Here is a 16,058-nt window from a genome sequence, read left to right on the forward strand (position 1 = left end):
CAGGGCAGGGTAGCGAGGAGGGCCAGAGAGCGCGTTAATAAAAACGAGAGCCGACTGAGATAATCAGGCAGCTCGGCAGCGGCTGGCTGAGAGGGCCCGAGCCCAGCTATCGATGACTGAGGCGGTGGATCAGTGATTATAAACCCGAAATGAGGTCTTCTTATCTCAGAGATTCTAGTTAACATACCCTGAGCGCTTCGGTCCCTCCAATAAAACTCCATAATCCTTCAAACAACAGGCACTCTCCCGAGAGAGCTGTGGCTTCGCCTCACTGCAGCATGCTGGAAAACAGGGCTGACGTGACACAGCACCACAGAGGGGGGTGGGGTGGGGGGGGCTGTTTGTCCAAACTGTTGGTTTACCCTTTTACACTTCACACTGAGTTTTAGAAGTGTGTTACATTTTTAACATCAGATTAGAGGATGTCGCTGAAGCACACTTTAAGTTTGAGGTGTACAGCACATAGAGGTACGGATCTTTTGAAACAGCACTGAATCTGAAAGTAAAACCATCCTAAAATATAAACCAGCTATCGCAGATGTTTTAGATCTTCAAGACAGATGCCAGGGAAGGCCTGGCGGCAACGTGCGTGCTACAGGGGGGGCACCATGTTGTTTTGGGAGGCCCATTATGGAAAAGGTCACCCAGTCAAATAATTTGCATTGCAATATGACCCCACCCCCTACAAAGGGGTTTGCTAATGGGGGTACTACTGGTATTACTGGTACTAATTTGTAAAAATTGTACATCCCTGGAACTTTTCCAGAAACAACGCATGTCATAGTTTGATTTTTGTTTTTAACTTTACTTTTAATAATGGTTTGTCAGACATTTACATCTCAATCTGGGGGCAACATAATTTTTCATTCTAGTAAAAAGTGACAATTCTTAGATGCTTACAGTAAGCCTCCCCACATGGATATACAGGTATCTCAATTATGAAATCTTAGCTTTTCCATCCCTTTGAAACCTGTGCGTACAAAAACCTCGATTTGTAATTCTGTTATCTTTTTTTCTGCCGTTCAACTGTTACCACACATATTTTGACAGGGCCCCTCGGAGTTGTGATCATTTCGACGCTATTAAGATGTAGCAAAGTGTTATTTCATGTCTGTCAAATTAAAGCAGAGGTGGCAAAGCACGCTCTCTCACACAGCAGCTGTTTGCACTGCTAACTGTCTCCAGGCTCAGCTGTGAGTATTGCTGTCTACAGGTGTATATACTGGAGCAGCACGCTCAGGGAAACGGCTCTTCATTGTGCTGATAAAGAGGTGTGGAATTACGATCAATTGTTTCATATCTGCTCATCCTCCACTCACCTTGTGTAAACCAGACAGTCTTGCTCTCTCTCTCTCTTACTCTTCCCTCTCTCTCTCTCTTTCTCTCTCTCTCTCTCTCTCTCTCTGTATGCTCGGTACCATGCTGATCATCTTTTCTGTGCGAAAACCAGAAGGGCTTTAATCGCGACCTGCTGTAACTAGTGTTGTTCACAACTATGCAAGGTCAAAAATACCATGCACAAATAGTGTGGTAAACTTTTATAGGGTAAATTTAAGTGTTTTAGTTATGGACATTGGCAACAATAAGTCAGAACTGTAACTATAAATTGGCATAAGAGTAATAATAATAAAGAGCTTGCTGTACTCATATATCCAAAAACCTTGCAAGTGAAATGCAGCCCTAGGGAGGTTTCAGGGTACATGATGCTGAAGCGAAGGACATCAATGCAACATGATTGATGGTAAAGATTGCAGCATAATGTACCACACACACACACTGCATTGTAGCTGCAATTTGAGAGTCCTTGGATCGATCGCTGTGTTTGAAAGTTGGACTGCCATCATCCCCCAGGAGAGGGTGAAAGAGAGGTGAAAGAGTGTGCGTGTGGAGGGGGGGTTCAATGGTATGATAGCATTGAGTGTTTAGAGAGGTGGTGTTCAGTTTCCCTGGCAAGGTGGCAGTCCCAATCATTGCTCTCATTGATAGGTATATCGGTACCCCAACCTGTCAGCGTTTTGCCTGTGTTCATTGATCTGTTCAGATGAGCTGTGCATTTCTTACCTGGCTGTAACGCTTGCCTTGTTCCTCCCTGTCTGTCTCTGTCTCTGAGCAGTTCAGCGAGACGGCCGAGCAGGTGTCATGCTTCGATCACCTGGTCCAGGCCAATGTGCGCAACAAGAAGATGTTTAAGAGAGACGTGGACAACATGACGGCCAAGGGCACGACTGACTACAAGTCCGGCTTAGAGTTCGCCTTCAACCAGCTGCTCAACGTAAGTGTGCACAGCACCACTGCAACGAGGAACAGTATTGCACCTCCACCTCTGTGCCCTTCTGAAAGGTTCCTGTAATAAAAGCCTTGCAAAGTGTAATAAAGCACAGTAAAAGCATGGTATAGCACTGGAAAGAATATCGAGGTATGGTAAAGCATATTATTAAACATGGCAAACCAGGGTAAACTATGGTAAATGGATACCATAAACATGGGAAAACTGCAAAAATACTGTGCAAAAATACAATGGTAAATAACCACAGCACTCCACACCACACTCCCACACACATACAGACACACGCACGCACAGAGATGCACACGCGCACACACACACACACACGCTCACACACAGACACACGCACACACACACACGCACACAGACGCACACACACACACACTCACACACAGACACACGCGCACACACACGCTCACACAGACACACACACACAGACACACATGCACACACACACATACGCGCGCGCACACATGCCCTCATTCTGGTGGGAGAGAAAATCCCAGCTCACCATTAAAAGACTTCTACCAGACAGCAGATGGGCTACAGTCATGTGGGGAGATTTATAACCCCTGGTGGCTTCAGTTAATCAGACTGATAACATTTATTTTTTCTGTAACTCAGTATTATTTTAGGCACGGCTTTTCCGACTCCAATTTGCTGCTTTCTTTTATCTGACTAGATTCCCCTCAAAACCCCTCGAGTTCATATCTGGCTCAATGAAATTGATTAATATCCACATTTAAACCTCCACCCTCCGCCTTTATTCTGTAGTTTCTCTTCTCTTCCCATTTCCAAGTTAATTGGGTTTTGTATTGTTATTATTATTATTGAAAACAGTTCATTGGTCCTCTCTTGCTCGCTCCTGTTTTACACATATTTATTGCATTTAATTGCTGACTGTTACAGAGAAGAAAGCTCTCCAGCTGTGTTTTTTTTTCTCTCTTGAAAGGATAAGTACAATACTGCAACTGCTGAAGTTTCATCTGATAATAAGATAGTTCCCCAGATACTTCCTTTTTTTAATGCAGTAGGTGTTATAGTTAATAATGCACCATTCTTTCTCTTCCACACGCCTGAGTTTGAGTACAAAGGGAATTATTTTGGCGGTCTCTTACTTGTAGCCTGAAGAGGCCAAGGCTTCAGCTAACTTTTCTTAATGTTCAATGACACCAGTATGCAGTGGTTCTGTCCTGAGAGGCAAGGCCAGCATCCAGGGGAGGAGCCATCGATAGAATGCTACCACACTGGTAACGTATTTATATTTTGACATACCAGTGATATCACAATGGCACAAACAAATACACACTGGTCATTCATTTGTGAGGTTTTATAATTAAGGTAAACATGAAATGAACTGCCTTGTTACACTACAAGGATGAGACCAGACCATGTTTCAAATTTGAACAATGTTACCACTTATTAGTTTAATCTATTAAATTCTGCTTTGAACGCTATTGTATAGATACAATACGTGCCGCTAGTATTAACAGACAATTGGTCAGGTTCCCTCAACCCCAGGAGACAGCCTCAGACACCAATGGTCCACGATAGGGGTGGACTAAGCAAATACCCACCAGATGTTGTTCTCGAGGGTTAAGTTACCATGTGAAGTACAGTGGTTACAGTGGTTAGACTGAAGCAGACAAACTCAGCATACACATCAATGCGTGTGTGTGGTCCACTTTAGTCCAGTCTGTGGCACTGTAATGTTACAATCCCAATAAAAAAAATTAAAAAAACGCAATTACAACAGATGTCTATCAGTGTATGCTATGGAAAAGAAAAATTGTGAATGCAATTAAAATCAAATTTTAACGACTCATTAAGCAAAGTGGTGGTTCAGGCAGGGAACTCACTTTTAACCTTGGATTAAATCAAGCATATTTTAGGTGATTTCAATACGTAAAACAAATGGTTCACTTAAGTAGCTAGTATCTTATTTGTCCTTCGATAAACATTCAGTTCAGTGATCGGTAAGGAGGGGATTTATACTTGTCTCAATCCGTTACGCTCCCGCTGTGCGCCACATCCCCTCCTCCTCCCCAGCCTCCATCTGCTTTTGGCTTTGTCTAACGGGGCTAGCATGCATACATACATACATACATACATACATACATACATAGATAGATATGTCGGCGGGATAAACAGGTCCCCAGACAGAGAGCTGAGGTTGAAGTGAGCTGCTGAGACCCTCAAACAAAGCATTTAGAAAACACCATTGGGGTGCTATTACCATAATACTACTGTATTGCCTAAAGGAATCACTAGCAGCACTATAAGCAGAATGGTATCCCATTCTCTTTTAGTTAGGAACCTGCCCCCCCCCCCCCCCCCCCCCCACTTCCATACTGCAGTCCAGTTATTCAGACTCCCAACCTTCTACACTGCACCCATTAGTTGCCATTGTCCTCATTTGAGGTCAGGCTACTTTGTAATTTGTGGGAGATTTTTTTAAACTGAAATCTACCTGTTATTTGAATTCTCTCTTTAACTGCTGTATATTGTTATGATAACTGTGTTCATGTGCAAATGTTAAGTCTAAATGTAACTGTTAATTCTACAGATTTAGACCTTCAGATGCGTTGATGACTCAATATAAAATAAGAAACTGAAGCTTAAAATGATTCATTTCCACACTGAACTCCGTTTTCTATGTGTTGAGCTTCATAGTTGGCATGAAATTTCACCAGACTGATTTACAGGCATGTCTAATTTGACTGGCCTCAAAATAGGACACAGTAGTTTGTAGCCAAGACAAAGGATATATTGATCTAAATTCTATAAAATTACGTACATACAGCTTGTGTTCTGATTTTTTCAAAGAAAGATGTATTTGGTACTTTATGTGTTGACTGAGTAACTTCCACACTGCAGTCACCGAGCTGCTCCGTGCAAGCTGGCAGTGTTCTATATGATACGCAGGTGATGCACTGAAACAATGCAGCCTAGCAGACCAGTTGTCGGCAGTGAAATGATTGCTCAGGATGGCTAGGCGTAAAGCATTGGAAAGCCTTGCAGCAGCAGCAGCAGCTGCTGACCACACTGCATTACACACTAATGGTTGTCACTAGGTGACGTCAGAGACAGAAATAGAGCCTGCATTAGAGGCCACGTTGTTTCCAGTCAGACATTAAGTCTTTGCTGAGTGCTTGGAAAGATTAAATCTTGCAGGAGAGAGCACCCTATAAACTATGGGATAGTAAACATCTCATTCCCTGAGCTTCAGTGAATACCCTTATAAAAGCATAGCAAAGTGTAATAAAGCATAGTGAAAGCATAGCAAAGTGTAATAAAGCATAGCAAATTGTAATACAGCATAGTGAAGGCATAGCAAAGTGTAAAAAAGCATAGTGAAGGCATAGCAAAGTGTAAAAAAGCATAGTGAAGGCATAGCAAAGTGTAAAAAAGCATAGTGAAAGCATAGCAAAGTGTAATAAAGCATAGCAAAGTGTAATAAAGCATAGCAAAGTGTAATACAGCATAGTGAAAGCATAGCACAGTATAATAAATCATGATGAAAGCATAGCAAAGTGTAATAACAAATAGTGAATGCTAGCAAAGTATAATAAAGCATAGCAAAGTGTTATACAGCATAGTGAAAGCATACCAAAGTGTAATGCAGCATAGTGAGCGCATAGCAAAGTGTAATACAGCATAGTGAAAGCATAGCAAAGTGTAATAAAGCATAGTGAAAGCATAGCAAAGTGTAATAAAGCATAGTGAAAGCATAGCAAAGTGTAATGCAGCATAGTGAACGCATAGCAAAGTGTAATACAGCATAGTGAAAGCATAGCAAAGTGTAATAAAGCAGTGTAATAAAGCATAGTGGAAGCATAGCAAAGTGTAATAAAGCATAGTGAAAGCATAGCAAAGTGTAATAAAGCATAGTGAAGGCATAGTGAAGCGCAGGCAAGTCTCAGTTCACAGCATTCATGCCAAGTGCTTTGGTTAAAGACGACCAGCACTCACTTCACATCTTCAAACAAAAACACAGGACCTTATTTATTTCTTCATTTTAAATGAAAAGGTGATTATTACAATGAGTTAATTGGTTTGTTCTTAAAGGGAAAGAGTCAACATGACTCTTTCCCTTTAACAACAATGGTTTTCTTTTACAATGAATCCTTTTGCAACAATCCTATTACAAACATGGAAGCAGTGAAAGTTCCTCATCTAAACCTCCTGCTGTAAAGTTTCTCTGTCCCCACAGAGGTCCAGCGCCCCCCGGGCGAACTGCAACAAGATCATCATGATGTTCACGGACGGCGGAGAGGATCGTGTTCAGGACGTCTTCGAGAAGTACAACTGGCCCAACAAAACGGTGAGTCATGTCGACAACGACCTCTGTGAAAAGAAAAGACACATTGTGTCTCTAATTACTGTGCATTTATGTAGAATTTCCACAGTAAATACATGTGTACTTCCACATAATGACAATGGTATTATGCATTGTTACAATATCCGTAATGTGTAGTGCCTTTGGCATGATATAAACCTAACCCTAATCCTAACCCTAACCCTAACCACTCCTAACACTAACCCATTTCTGATACAATTATGTACTTTCATACAGTAGATCCTACAAAAAATGTACACGTTAAGTGCATTATAACATTGTAATTATGTGTAAGTATACAAGTATTTACTAAGTAACTACAATGAAAATACAAAGTAATTAGAGACTCTTAATGTGCTACCCATCTTACAAATGTAAATCTGTAAGGCGTGTCATAAAGTAATTATAGGTTTACACAAACCCTCCTCCACCTGCGCAACCCCATTTATTTGCATTGATAAATAAGGCTCGCACACCTGTCTCTGTGTGTTGCTCTGCACTGCCCCACGCTGACACACACCTGTGAGGAAAAACAACATCAGCAAATAAAAAATAAAAAGTCACTCTGCTGCCAGCTTCACTCCTCTCCCTGTCACTCTCTCCCTCTCCCTGTCACCCTCTCCGTGTCCCTGTCACCCTCTCCGTGTCCCTGTCACCCTCTTCCTTTGCAGATCCTGGTGCTGCAAGATTGGTCGCATGTGCTAGCTGCTCTGATCCGATACTTAATTAGACACTTAATCATCTGAGCTGGTAGTGTGCACAGGACATGATGTTGAATGTCTGTTTCCTATCTCTCTCTTTGTCTCTTCCCAAACCCCCCTCCTGGTCTGCCCATCTCCATCCCTCCTTCCTTTGTCACCCTCTCCCTCTTTCTCCCTCCCCACACACACACACACACAGTATCTATCTCTCCCTGTCATAACTCCACTTAATGAGCAAGAAGAAGAGAACTAGTGGAGGGGAAACAGATTGAAAATGAAAAGAGTGTGAAGTGTGAGATAGATAGAGAGAGAGAGGGGAGGGGGTGGAGGGGTCTCCCATGCCCAGCACCCAAGAGGGTCAAAGAGCTTTCAAACGTAGACTTCTGTCAGTCAGTCTATACACATAGTAGGTACACCACTGGTATGCATTTAGTGCCTGTGACAAGTGAGAGGGTAAGAAACTGAGGCTCCCGTCATTGTGATTCAGAAGGGCAGTGGGGCACTTAAAGTTTAATAGTCTGGCCAATAAAGTTCTGGAAGCCAAAGACCGAAGTATAAGGCACCGTTTACAGGTCTGTTTTTCCCTGTGTAAATTCTCCCTTGCCCGTTGACAGGGCCTCTTTCTCATGATGTGTATATACTAGGTATAAATCACAGTGTCCCTAATGAAGCGTTTTAATACCCTGTCACCGACTCGCCATATCACTTGCTCACCTTGACCTGAGAAACAGGCAATAAATCTCTCTTTGAAACCAAATTGTGCCTGTATTGTATCAGCGCTGGAGTGACTGGGCCCTTAAAATGTAATCTCTCCATATTGTGTGGTGGGGCTACGGTGACATTGACATTGCAAACATCTTGATCAAGCATAGAGAGCCTGGCAGCTTCCTCTCATTCAGTGACACACATCTCATCGTTCAACCCTAATGCAACACCATAGAGCAGCTCTCACATCCATGCTGGTCCACACAAACTGTATTGTATCTCGTTTCCGAGCACGGATTGACCACCAATCCGAGCTGATCCGACTTCTCCTACATTCCTCCTGAACCCACATTGCGGAAGTCAATTGCACGCAATAGTAAACATGAGGGAGGACAGCTTTTCTTGTTTCCTGTTAATAAATGGATTTATTGAATAGCTGTCGATAAGTACTTGCTAGTCTCACCTTCTCTCTGTCTGTCTGTGTATTCCAGGTACGAGTCTTCACCTTCTCAGTGGGACAGCACAACTATGACGTCACCCCCCTGCAGTGGATGGCCTGTGCCAACAAAGGTAACCCGCCGCCCTTAGCAACGAGCTGCCCTTAGCAACAGCACTCTTTGAGGAATCTGCTCAGCACAGACATTAGGCAGCATTACCATTAGTAAATGTGCCAGTTGAGGAAGTTAATCAATCCACCAATTTGATAGTGTTTGAAGCACAGACTTGAGAGAGTTCAGCTTTTGCTAATCCAAGCAAAACAGGTTGAGATTGTCTTCCAGGATGGGATTGTGATAAGGTCAAACAAGTTTGATTGATACCTTGTCATATGAAACTTCAGGTCTTTTACACCTTGTATTTTTGCTGACCAGATAGAAAGTTGCAAAAGAGCGACCCCTGGCAGTGGGTTCTGGTATTCTTTGGAATGGACAGCATTCTCTGGCAGTGTCCTAGAATTCTCAAAGGGAATGGACATGCACTGTGCCAAATAGGATGCATTCCAGACTGAATTCTAAGAGTAAATTCTATTGAAACTGAGCAGCGTGTGTCCCAGACCAGTAAAGAACACATGCTTTCATTTTATTTCCCCTTTCGAGATAATGAATTACAGAATGCCTCCTGACAAGCTTGATTTTCACATGGTGCAGCTGGAGTGGACAGGAGCCGTTTGCTTTTCCTGCCATTCAGCAGCTTAATCAAAGCAGATATTTTGTGTCCTGAGTGGAGGGTTTTTGCAGTGCTGCATGGATCCATGCCAGTATAAACAATGATCAGTCAAGCTGTCTGTTTGGAAACTACCAAGTCACGATTGAGTCTTGGTTCCAATTGGCAAATCACTCTGAGCCACAGCCATGCCTTCACTGCCCATAGCCAGAATGGCAATCAGAGAAGGGCTGTGCGCTGACTGAATTAAGTACAGGAAGGCATTTGGAAACACCATGTGCCATTCCTGTGGGAAATATGAATATGTACTGCAAATGAATTAATGCATGAAAGTTAGAAGAAAGATTCTAGCAGTGGCATAACAATAAAAAGACACAGAGAAACATTGGTATCACTTTAGATTAGTAGACATGTATAACCACGTAATTATATTGTAGTAACTATGTAATAACAGGGGTTTTTTGTGTGTACATGGTAACTGCTGTTACCTGATGCAATTACAAATACACACATATTCCACCAGTAGTTACCATGTAAGAGCAGACACCATTGGTAGCTACCCAGTTATTACCGTGTTGTTACATTGTGTAACGTGCTAACAATGTGTGTTCTTTGTGTTTGTTGTTCGTTATTACACTGTAGTAAGATGGGTTGGCTGTTTCTTGTTTATTGTTTTTTTTGTAACAACTAATTCAACATTGATAGAAAAAAATGAACTCAATGACTCAATTCTGTAGTCGATCTGGTGTGCTGCTGACAATTCTTCCTTTTGTTGCAAAGCATTTGTGTGTGTGTGTGTGTGTGTGTGTGCGTATTTTTGCATAAAAAGGCAATTCGCACAATTTTTGCGAAAGGAAAATAAAACTAAATATTACAAAAGTAAAATAAGAAACTGCTTCAGACAGCCATCCAGGTGCCTCAGTTAACCTTCTGCACTGTTATATTGCTTGTTTAGTAACATTATTTTGCAGTCTGGTGTAAAGGCCTTGATAAATCTTTTCAGTTGTGTCTAAAAATATCACAACCTTTATTTACCTTCACCTTACGCTTCCCTGTCAGATTTCTAATGACCCGATAGTTTAGAGGATATTCCCTGGTGGCTCATTATCAGGCACTGACAATGAAATATCATTTGATAATGTATGAATCCACTAATTATTACAACAGGTACTGATGTGAAAAGAAGTCTCTCAGTAATCCGCACTCGGCTGTGTTTTGTGTAGCACCTCTTCAAGACAAGCTTCATTTGGCTTTATTTTAATGATGCCTCTTTTACACAGTGAGTTTCATTAATCAGGTACTGTACTGCAGCATTCTACCCAATGCGATGTTCAAACGGTTCCTAATTAAAATGTCAAAAACTAAGCTTGTTGTAAAGTTGGAATTAAGTAAGGAAATTGTTTTTGTACATAATGAGTGAGTATCTTCTGATTCATGTGAAAGCCTGCTTATGATATGGATTATCCCTTTTCTTAAGTCTGCAGAAAATAAACAAACCATACCAAAAGAAAATTGCTTTTTAAATAAGCTGTTTTATGTTGCTGGACAGTGCGCATTTAAGCAGGGCGATTTGTCTTGTAAGCTGGAGATAACAGCACCCTCTGTGGCAAGTGGTGGTAGTACTAAAATTGTGTTGCTGCTGTAACAGGGCAGAGGCTGTTTGTGAACCAGTGACCCCGCGCACTGCAAGGGAGCGTCTTTACCACCATGCAAAAGAGCCGGGCTCGTCTGCATTTGTGCTTTCCGAGCTTTTAAGCTCATCTCATCTCACCGACAGCGGACAGACTCCCTAACTGCAGTGTATCACACTACACTGCCCATTGTCGAGTGTCCCCTACTTTCTTTCCTCATCAGTACATTTTTAGGATGTTCATTGAAAAACTATGGAAACGTATGTGCTAACTGCGTCTGTCCGTCTGTTCTTCTGTCAGTCTGTCAGCCTGCCACACCCTGTGTGGTAAGCACAATAATTGCTTTTTGCACCAGCATTTGGCTTTAATCCGATAACCTCTTGATTTTATGCAGATATTTTTTACTGTGTGCTCACTATGCGATTGTGAAGACCCTTTTTTTTCCCCCACAATATTAGTCTAAAAGTGACTTTTCTCAGCTTCATATATTCTCTTCCTGATGAAGTAGCCTGTCTGCTCGTGTTGGGGGGATGTCTGAACCGCTACAAATGAGTGTTTGTCCTACCGCAGAGCCACTGCTCGCCAGTCTGAGTCATAGCAACCCACCCCAGCACTGTACATCTGTGTACAGCAGCTCTGGGCAGAAAACTGTCTGGACAATGCTTCCAGTATATCACAACGGATGAGAATTCACGGCACACTTTACTTCAATGCGTAAATATTTTTGTACAATATATGTAAGTACACAATTATATCAGAAAAGGGTTTGGGTTTGTTTTTGGGTTGGGGTCAGGGTTATATTGTGTAAAAAGATTTCCACATTAAGTACATTGTAACTATGCATAATAACATTATAATGATGCGTAAGTACACATGTGTTTACAAAATAACTGCTGTGTAAACACACTGTAATTAGAGACACTTAATGGAATGTGTTACCCATCTAACGAATGCTATATCATGTTATAAAGTAATTATAAGGTTTCTTATAAATGCCTTAGTTCCCTTTAAATAACATTTAAAGCAATAGTTGCTTTTTGTTATTATTTATTTTGGCTGAATGTTGAAACAGAAAAGTGATTTAAATGGAACAGGAAGAACTTATGTGAACAGATTATATCTAATATCACAGAGCCTGCTTTTAAAAGACTTATTTCAGAAATTCAGAATTGGGACAATAGCCCTGATTTCAGGCTCTGATTTCCAGACGTCCTGCTGTAGCACACAAAGCACAAGGGCCGTGGAGGCCGGCGGCTGACATCCGCGCTTATATTCAGAGAAATCTTCCTTGGTAATGTATTGGGAGGTATGAGAGCGAGCCACAGAGTCCTTTACAAACAGCACTTCCAAGGACATTTAGAGAACATCTCTGTTAGTGATCTCAAGCACGGGACTGTACCTCTGCAGAGAAAGCCTGTCTACACTGCATTGAGCCTGATTCCTTCAGTTCAGGAGAGGAGACTTGGAGGTGACATGATAGAACTTTTAACAAATCAAGCCATCTCAGGTTTCCAAAGTCTTGTAAGTAAGTGGCTCAAACAGCAAGAGTTGAGCTGAGGCCACATCTGAAAAGGTATCAACCCCTCCGAGCAGGCTGTGGTGTACCTAGAGCAAGCCTCTGGTCACTCCTGTTCCAACCCTTCAAACATGTTTCTTTTAAAACTGGGATTCCTTGTACCTGCCTTGATGGCATCAGTTATGAAGAGAATCCATCCAGCTGATTGGTTTGGACAAACTGCTCCAAAAAATGTTAAGTGTTATTTTAAGTATATCTCATAGGTTGAAAGTTTTAAAGCTTTGAATTCATATGTATCCAAACCCCAATGCTGAGAGACATTCAGAATATCTGGGTGCACTTCAATATGAGTGCTTTCATTGTACATGTATTATTGCTGGGTGTAGGTAATGTGCAGCTTGACTCACACCCCCCCCGCTCTTTGTCTTCCGCAGGTTACTACTATGAGATTCCCTCAATCGGCGCTATTCGAATCAACACCCAGGTGAGCCTGCCATCTGTACTGCTCAATTGCACTCCCAAATAACAGAGCACAGATAGCTAGTACTGAGCTAATACAGAATGGGAAGACTGCATCAACAAAGGCCATGTTTGATTGGTATTTATTGTGTTGGACTGTCCTTTAAACTGCTCAGTAGCAATACTGTAGTAGCAATTTGAGAGTCCTGGCTTCATTAGCAAGAGTACAGCTGAACTGCCGACTCACTTCACTCCCACTGCAGTTGTTTTTCCCATGGTTTGCTCACACATAAGTCCACGCAGACGCGCACTTGTGTAAGACACGCACGCACACACATCCCCAGATCCATTACTGCAAACACTCCAGCCTGATCTCACATGGGGAGTTGTTGAAGCTTGAAGCCTTTGCATAGCAAATGCAATCAGGGCTGACCAGGGGAGGTAATTAGAAAGCGCAAAGCCCTCTTTTCTGTGATTGCAGCCTGATTTTCCACAGCTTCACTTAGCACAGAGCACAGCCGACGAAAGGGGAGAGTGAGAGAGAGAGAGAGAGAGAGAGAGAGAGAGAGAGAGAGAGAGACTAAAAGGCAGCTAATTAATCCAGCTTCTTCTCTAATCAGCCGTGCTCCACACTCAGAGAGGCTCTCCCGCAATTTAAGGAGTGCATAGTGGCTCAATGCTGTTCTGGATTGGGGAGGCTATCGAGATGGAGAGAGAAGTGGTCACAGTCTCCTCGCACACGCTCTGACATGCTTGCACATGCATGCACCAGCACATTACAACACAACCTTTCTATTGCACCCCTCACATGCATGCAGCTCAAGGGGCTCTACAGACAAGCCGTGATAGTGTTGATTCAGTAACAGGGACACTCCCTGCATCCTGCATTGGCACTGATTTCCACAACACTAGCTGTAATTACACAGCTGTCTATTCTGTTACATAGTTGTTACTGCAGATTCAGTTGTCCTGCACAAACCAACAGAGTTTGACTTGTCAAGTCTGTTGCTTGCAGGCTTCATTGTGTGACCAGAGATCCCAGTGCCTTTGTGCTGTGCTGGTCTACAGCCATACCGTGTCACTGGATATGAGCTGTGACAGGCTGTCGGGGGTCGCCTATGATGCAGGCTTGCTTGCCGGACCAGTTGCAGGGAGGAGGTGTTTTTTTTAACTCTGTTATACCAGACCAGCAGAGCAGCTTGTGCCCCTCCTCGTGTTTCATTTCAGTTAGTGCTGGAAACAGTCAGGTTACCCTCCCAATCACATCCCTGTCAAGCTGCGCTGCGCTGGAATAAGTGGGGGTGAAATTAGGAAAAAGAAGCATGAAATTAAGAGTGCAGATGGAGCACTGCTCAAAATCGGGAGGAAAGCGTGCCAGCCAGAATAATGAAAACCTGCAGATGTAGTTAAAAAAACAAACAAGCAAACCACATTTCTGAATCTTAATAGGATTAAGGATAAAAGATTTAAGGATAAAACGCCTACAGATTTATTTAAAAAAGAAATGCCACGTTGACCTCATAATTAAGATAAAGCAAAATGTAATCAACTAATGCATCATATTTCATAGATTTATTACAAAACACATTTGCACAAGTCGTGTATAAACCAATTTATTAATTTGATGAATGAAAAAGCCCTTGCATAATAATATTCAGCTTGGATAAATGACTGGAGCTGTTATAGCCTGTGTCTATGTCTGATTAGGCCTGCTCTCGTCTGTTTTGCCTTGTCTAGTGAATTATCCCCCAGTTTCTCAATCTTGGTCAAATTCCAATTGAAAACTAAAAAATGGAAAAAGTAACTAAAAACCAGGGCAATCAGCAGTGCCCTGGAAAGGTTAGGGGCGTGTCGGGAGCGCAGATTTCCAGCGCTGTGACCCAGCGCTCCTCGTTATGACAGCCCATTAACCCCTGAGCCTGGTGAGGAGAGTAATGTTTCCTCCTGTCAGATCTAATTAGCCTTACTGAAGAAACACGTTAGGGAGAGCGAAGCGCAGAGAGCTGGGGAGCAGGCTTTTATGTGTATTCATTTATCTTCATTCACCTGCAAAAGAAAAAATATTTAGACACACTATTTAATTTTCAACGAAGGACAGTAGTCATCCCGGCACTGCAGTACGCAGCACATGAAAACCTTGTAGAAATGCAATGGTCAGAGCTGGGGTAAAGTTGTGCAGAACTGGAAGCTGGGCTGGTTTTCATGCTGCTCCAAGAAATTTAAATGCTTGCTGTCAGGAGATTGAAATGTTGGTTCAAGAACAAAAAGAAAACATGAAAGATTTAGCGCTTTGTCATACAGACAATACCAGCACGTTATTTGAGAATACTCCCAGCAAAAAGAACAGAAATGTAGAAATGAAAGATGCTGACGCTGACAAGTGCTTTGAGATACCACGGCATGATAAGGAGCTGTATAAATGTAAGCTGATGTTGCTGTCTAATGGGTTTTATAATATATACACAGCACAAGATAACCCAGTTTGAAATGTGAGTGTCGTTCCTTAGTGTCACCTGCCAGAAATACTGTAGCTGTATAATTAACTGTAGAATTGATTGAGCATTTAATTAGCTAGCTGCAGTCCTGTGGGTTATAAAGTCTTTCCACCGCATCTTTTGCTCCTTTGCCAGACAGCTCTTTTTGATGGTTAAAAGCAGAAGCAAAATGAGTTGACTCTGAAACTGAGGGATATCCAGTTTTTCCAGGACACCCCTCAATCAGACGCATGGTTAGAGGAGCCGATCGAGGCGGGTTTCGCAGTCCTTTTTACAAACCTCAAGATGGGCTGCAAGTTTTAAATTAAACATGAGAAAAGAAAAGTTGCCCTGTTGAGCACAGAGACTTGAGGCTGGTGCTGTCGGGAGATTATTCTCCGCTAACCGCATTGGCTCAGGCAGGGTCACACCTGTCGCCCAGCAAGAGCCAGCTCTGACCCTACAATACGTGCAGTAATGGCTTTCCAAGCCAAACTGTAATAACTGTATCGATGGCTTCTTCACAAAGAATTGATTGACTTTGCATAGAGCTGTGCAGGCTGCAGGTATGCAGTCTAGCTGTCTCTTTTCTCCATAGTTTGAGGTCTCCCTTATAAAACTTTCCCATAGTAAAAGCACAGCAAAGTGTAATAAAGCAAAACAAACTCATGGTAAAGCATAGATAAGCATTGTAAAGAAGCACAGAGAAGTGTGGTGAAGCTTATTAAAAAAAAAAAAAAAAAAAAAACATAGCAAACCATGGTAAACTATTCTGAGTGGTTATGGGT

The 16,058-nt window shown here is 42.3% G+C and overlaps 1 protein-coding gene across 2 annotated transcripts in view; it reads left to right on the forward strand.

Annotated features, from left to right (window-relative positions):
- LOC121328816 (voltage-dependent calcium channel subunit alpha-2/delta-2-like) overlaps positions 1–16,058 on the forward strand; it is a 185,657-nt gene that overhangs the window by 144,911 nt on the left and 24,688 nt on the right. For both annotated transcript variants that reach the window (XM_041273897.1, XM_041273898.1), the window contains exons 11-14: positions 2,114–2,272; positions 6,498–6,608; positions 8,521–8,599; positions 12,772–12,821. In XM_041273897.1, coding sequence (XP_041129831.1) covers positions 2,114–2,272; positions 6,498–6,608; positions 8,521–8,599; positions 12,772–12,821 — 399 coding nt within the window. The remainder of the gene's footprint in view (positions 1–2,113; positions 2,273–6,497; positions 6,609–8,520; positions 8,600–12,771; positions 12,822–16,058) is intronic.

This window comes from Polyodon spathula, chromosome 16 (assembly GCF_017654505.1).
Source record: "Polyodon spathula isolate WHYD16114869_AA chromosome 16, ASM1765450v1, whole genome shotgun sequence".
NCBI classification, from domain to species: Eukaryota; Metazoa; Chordata; class Actinopteri; order Acipenseriformes; family Polyodontidae; genus Polyodon; species Polyodon spathula.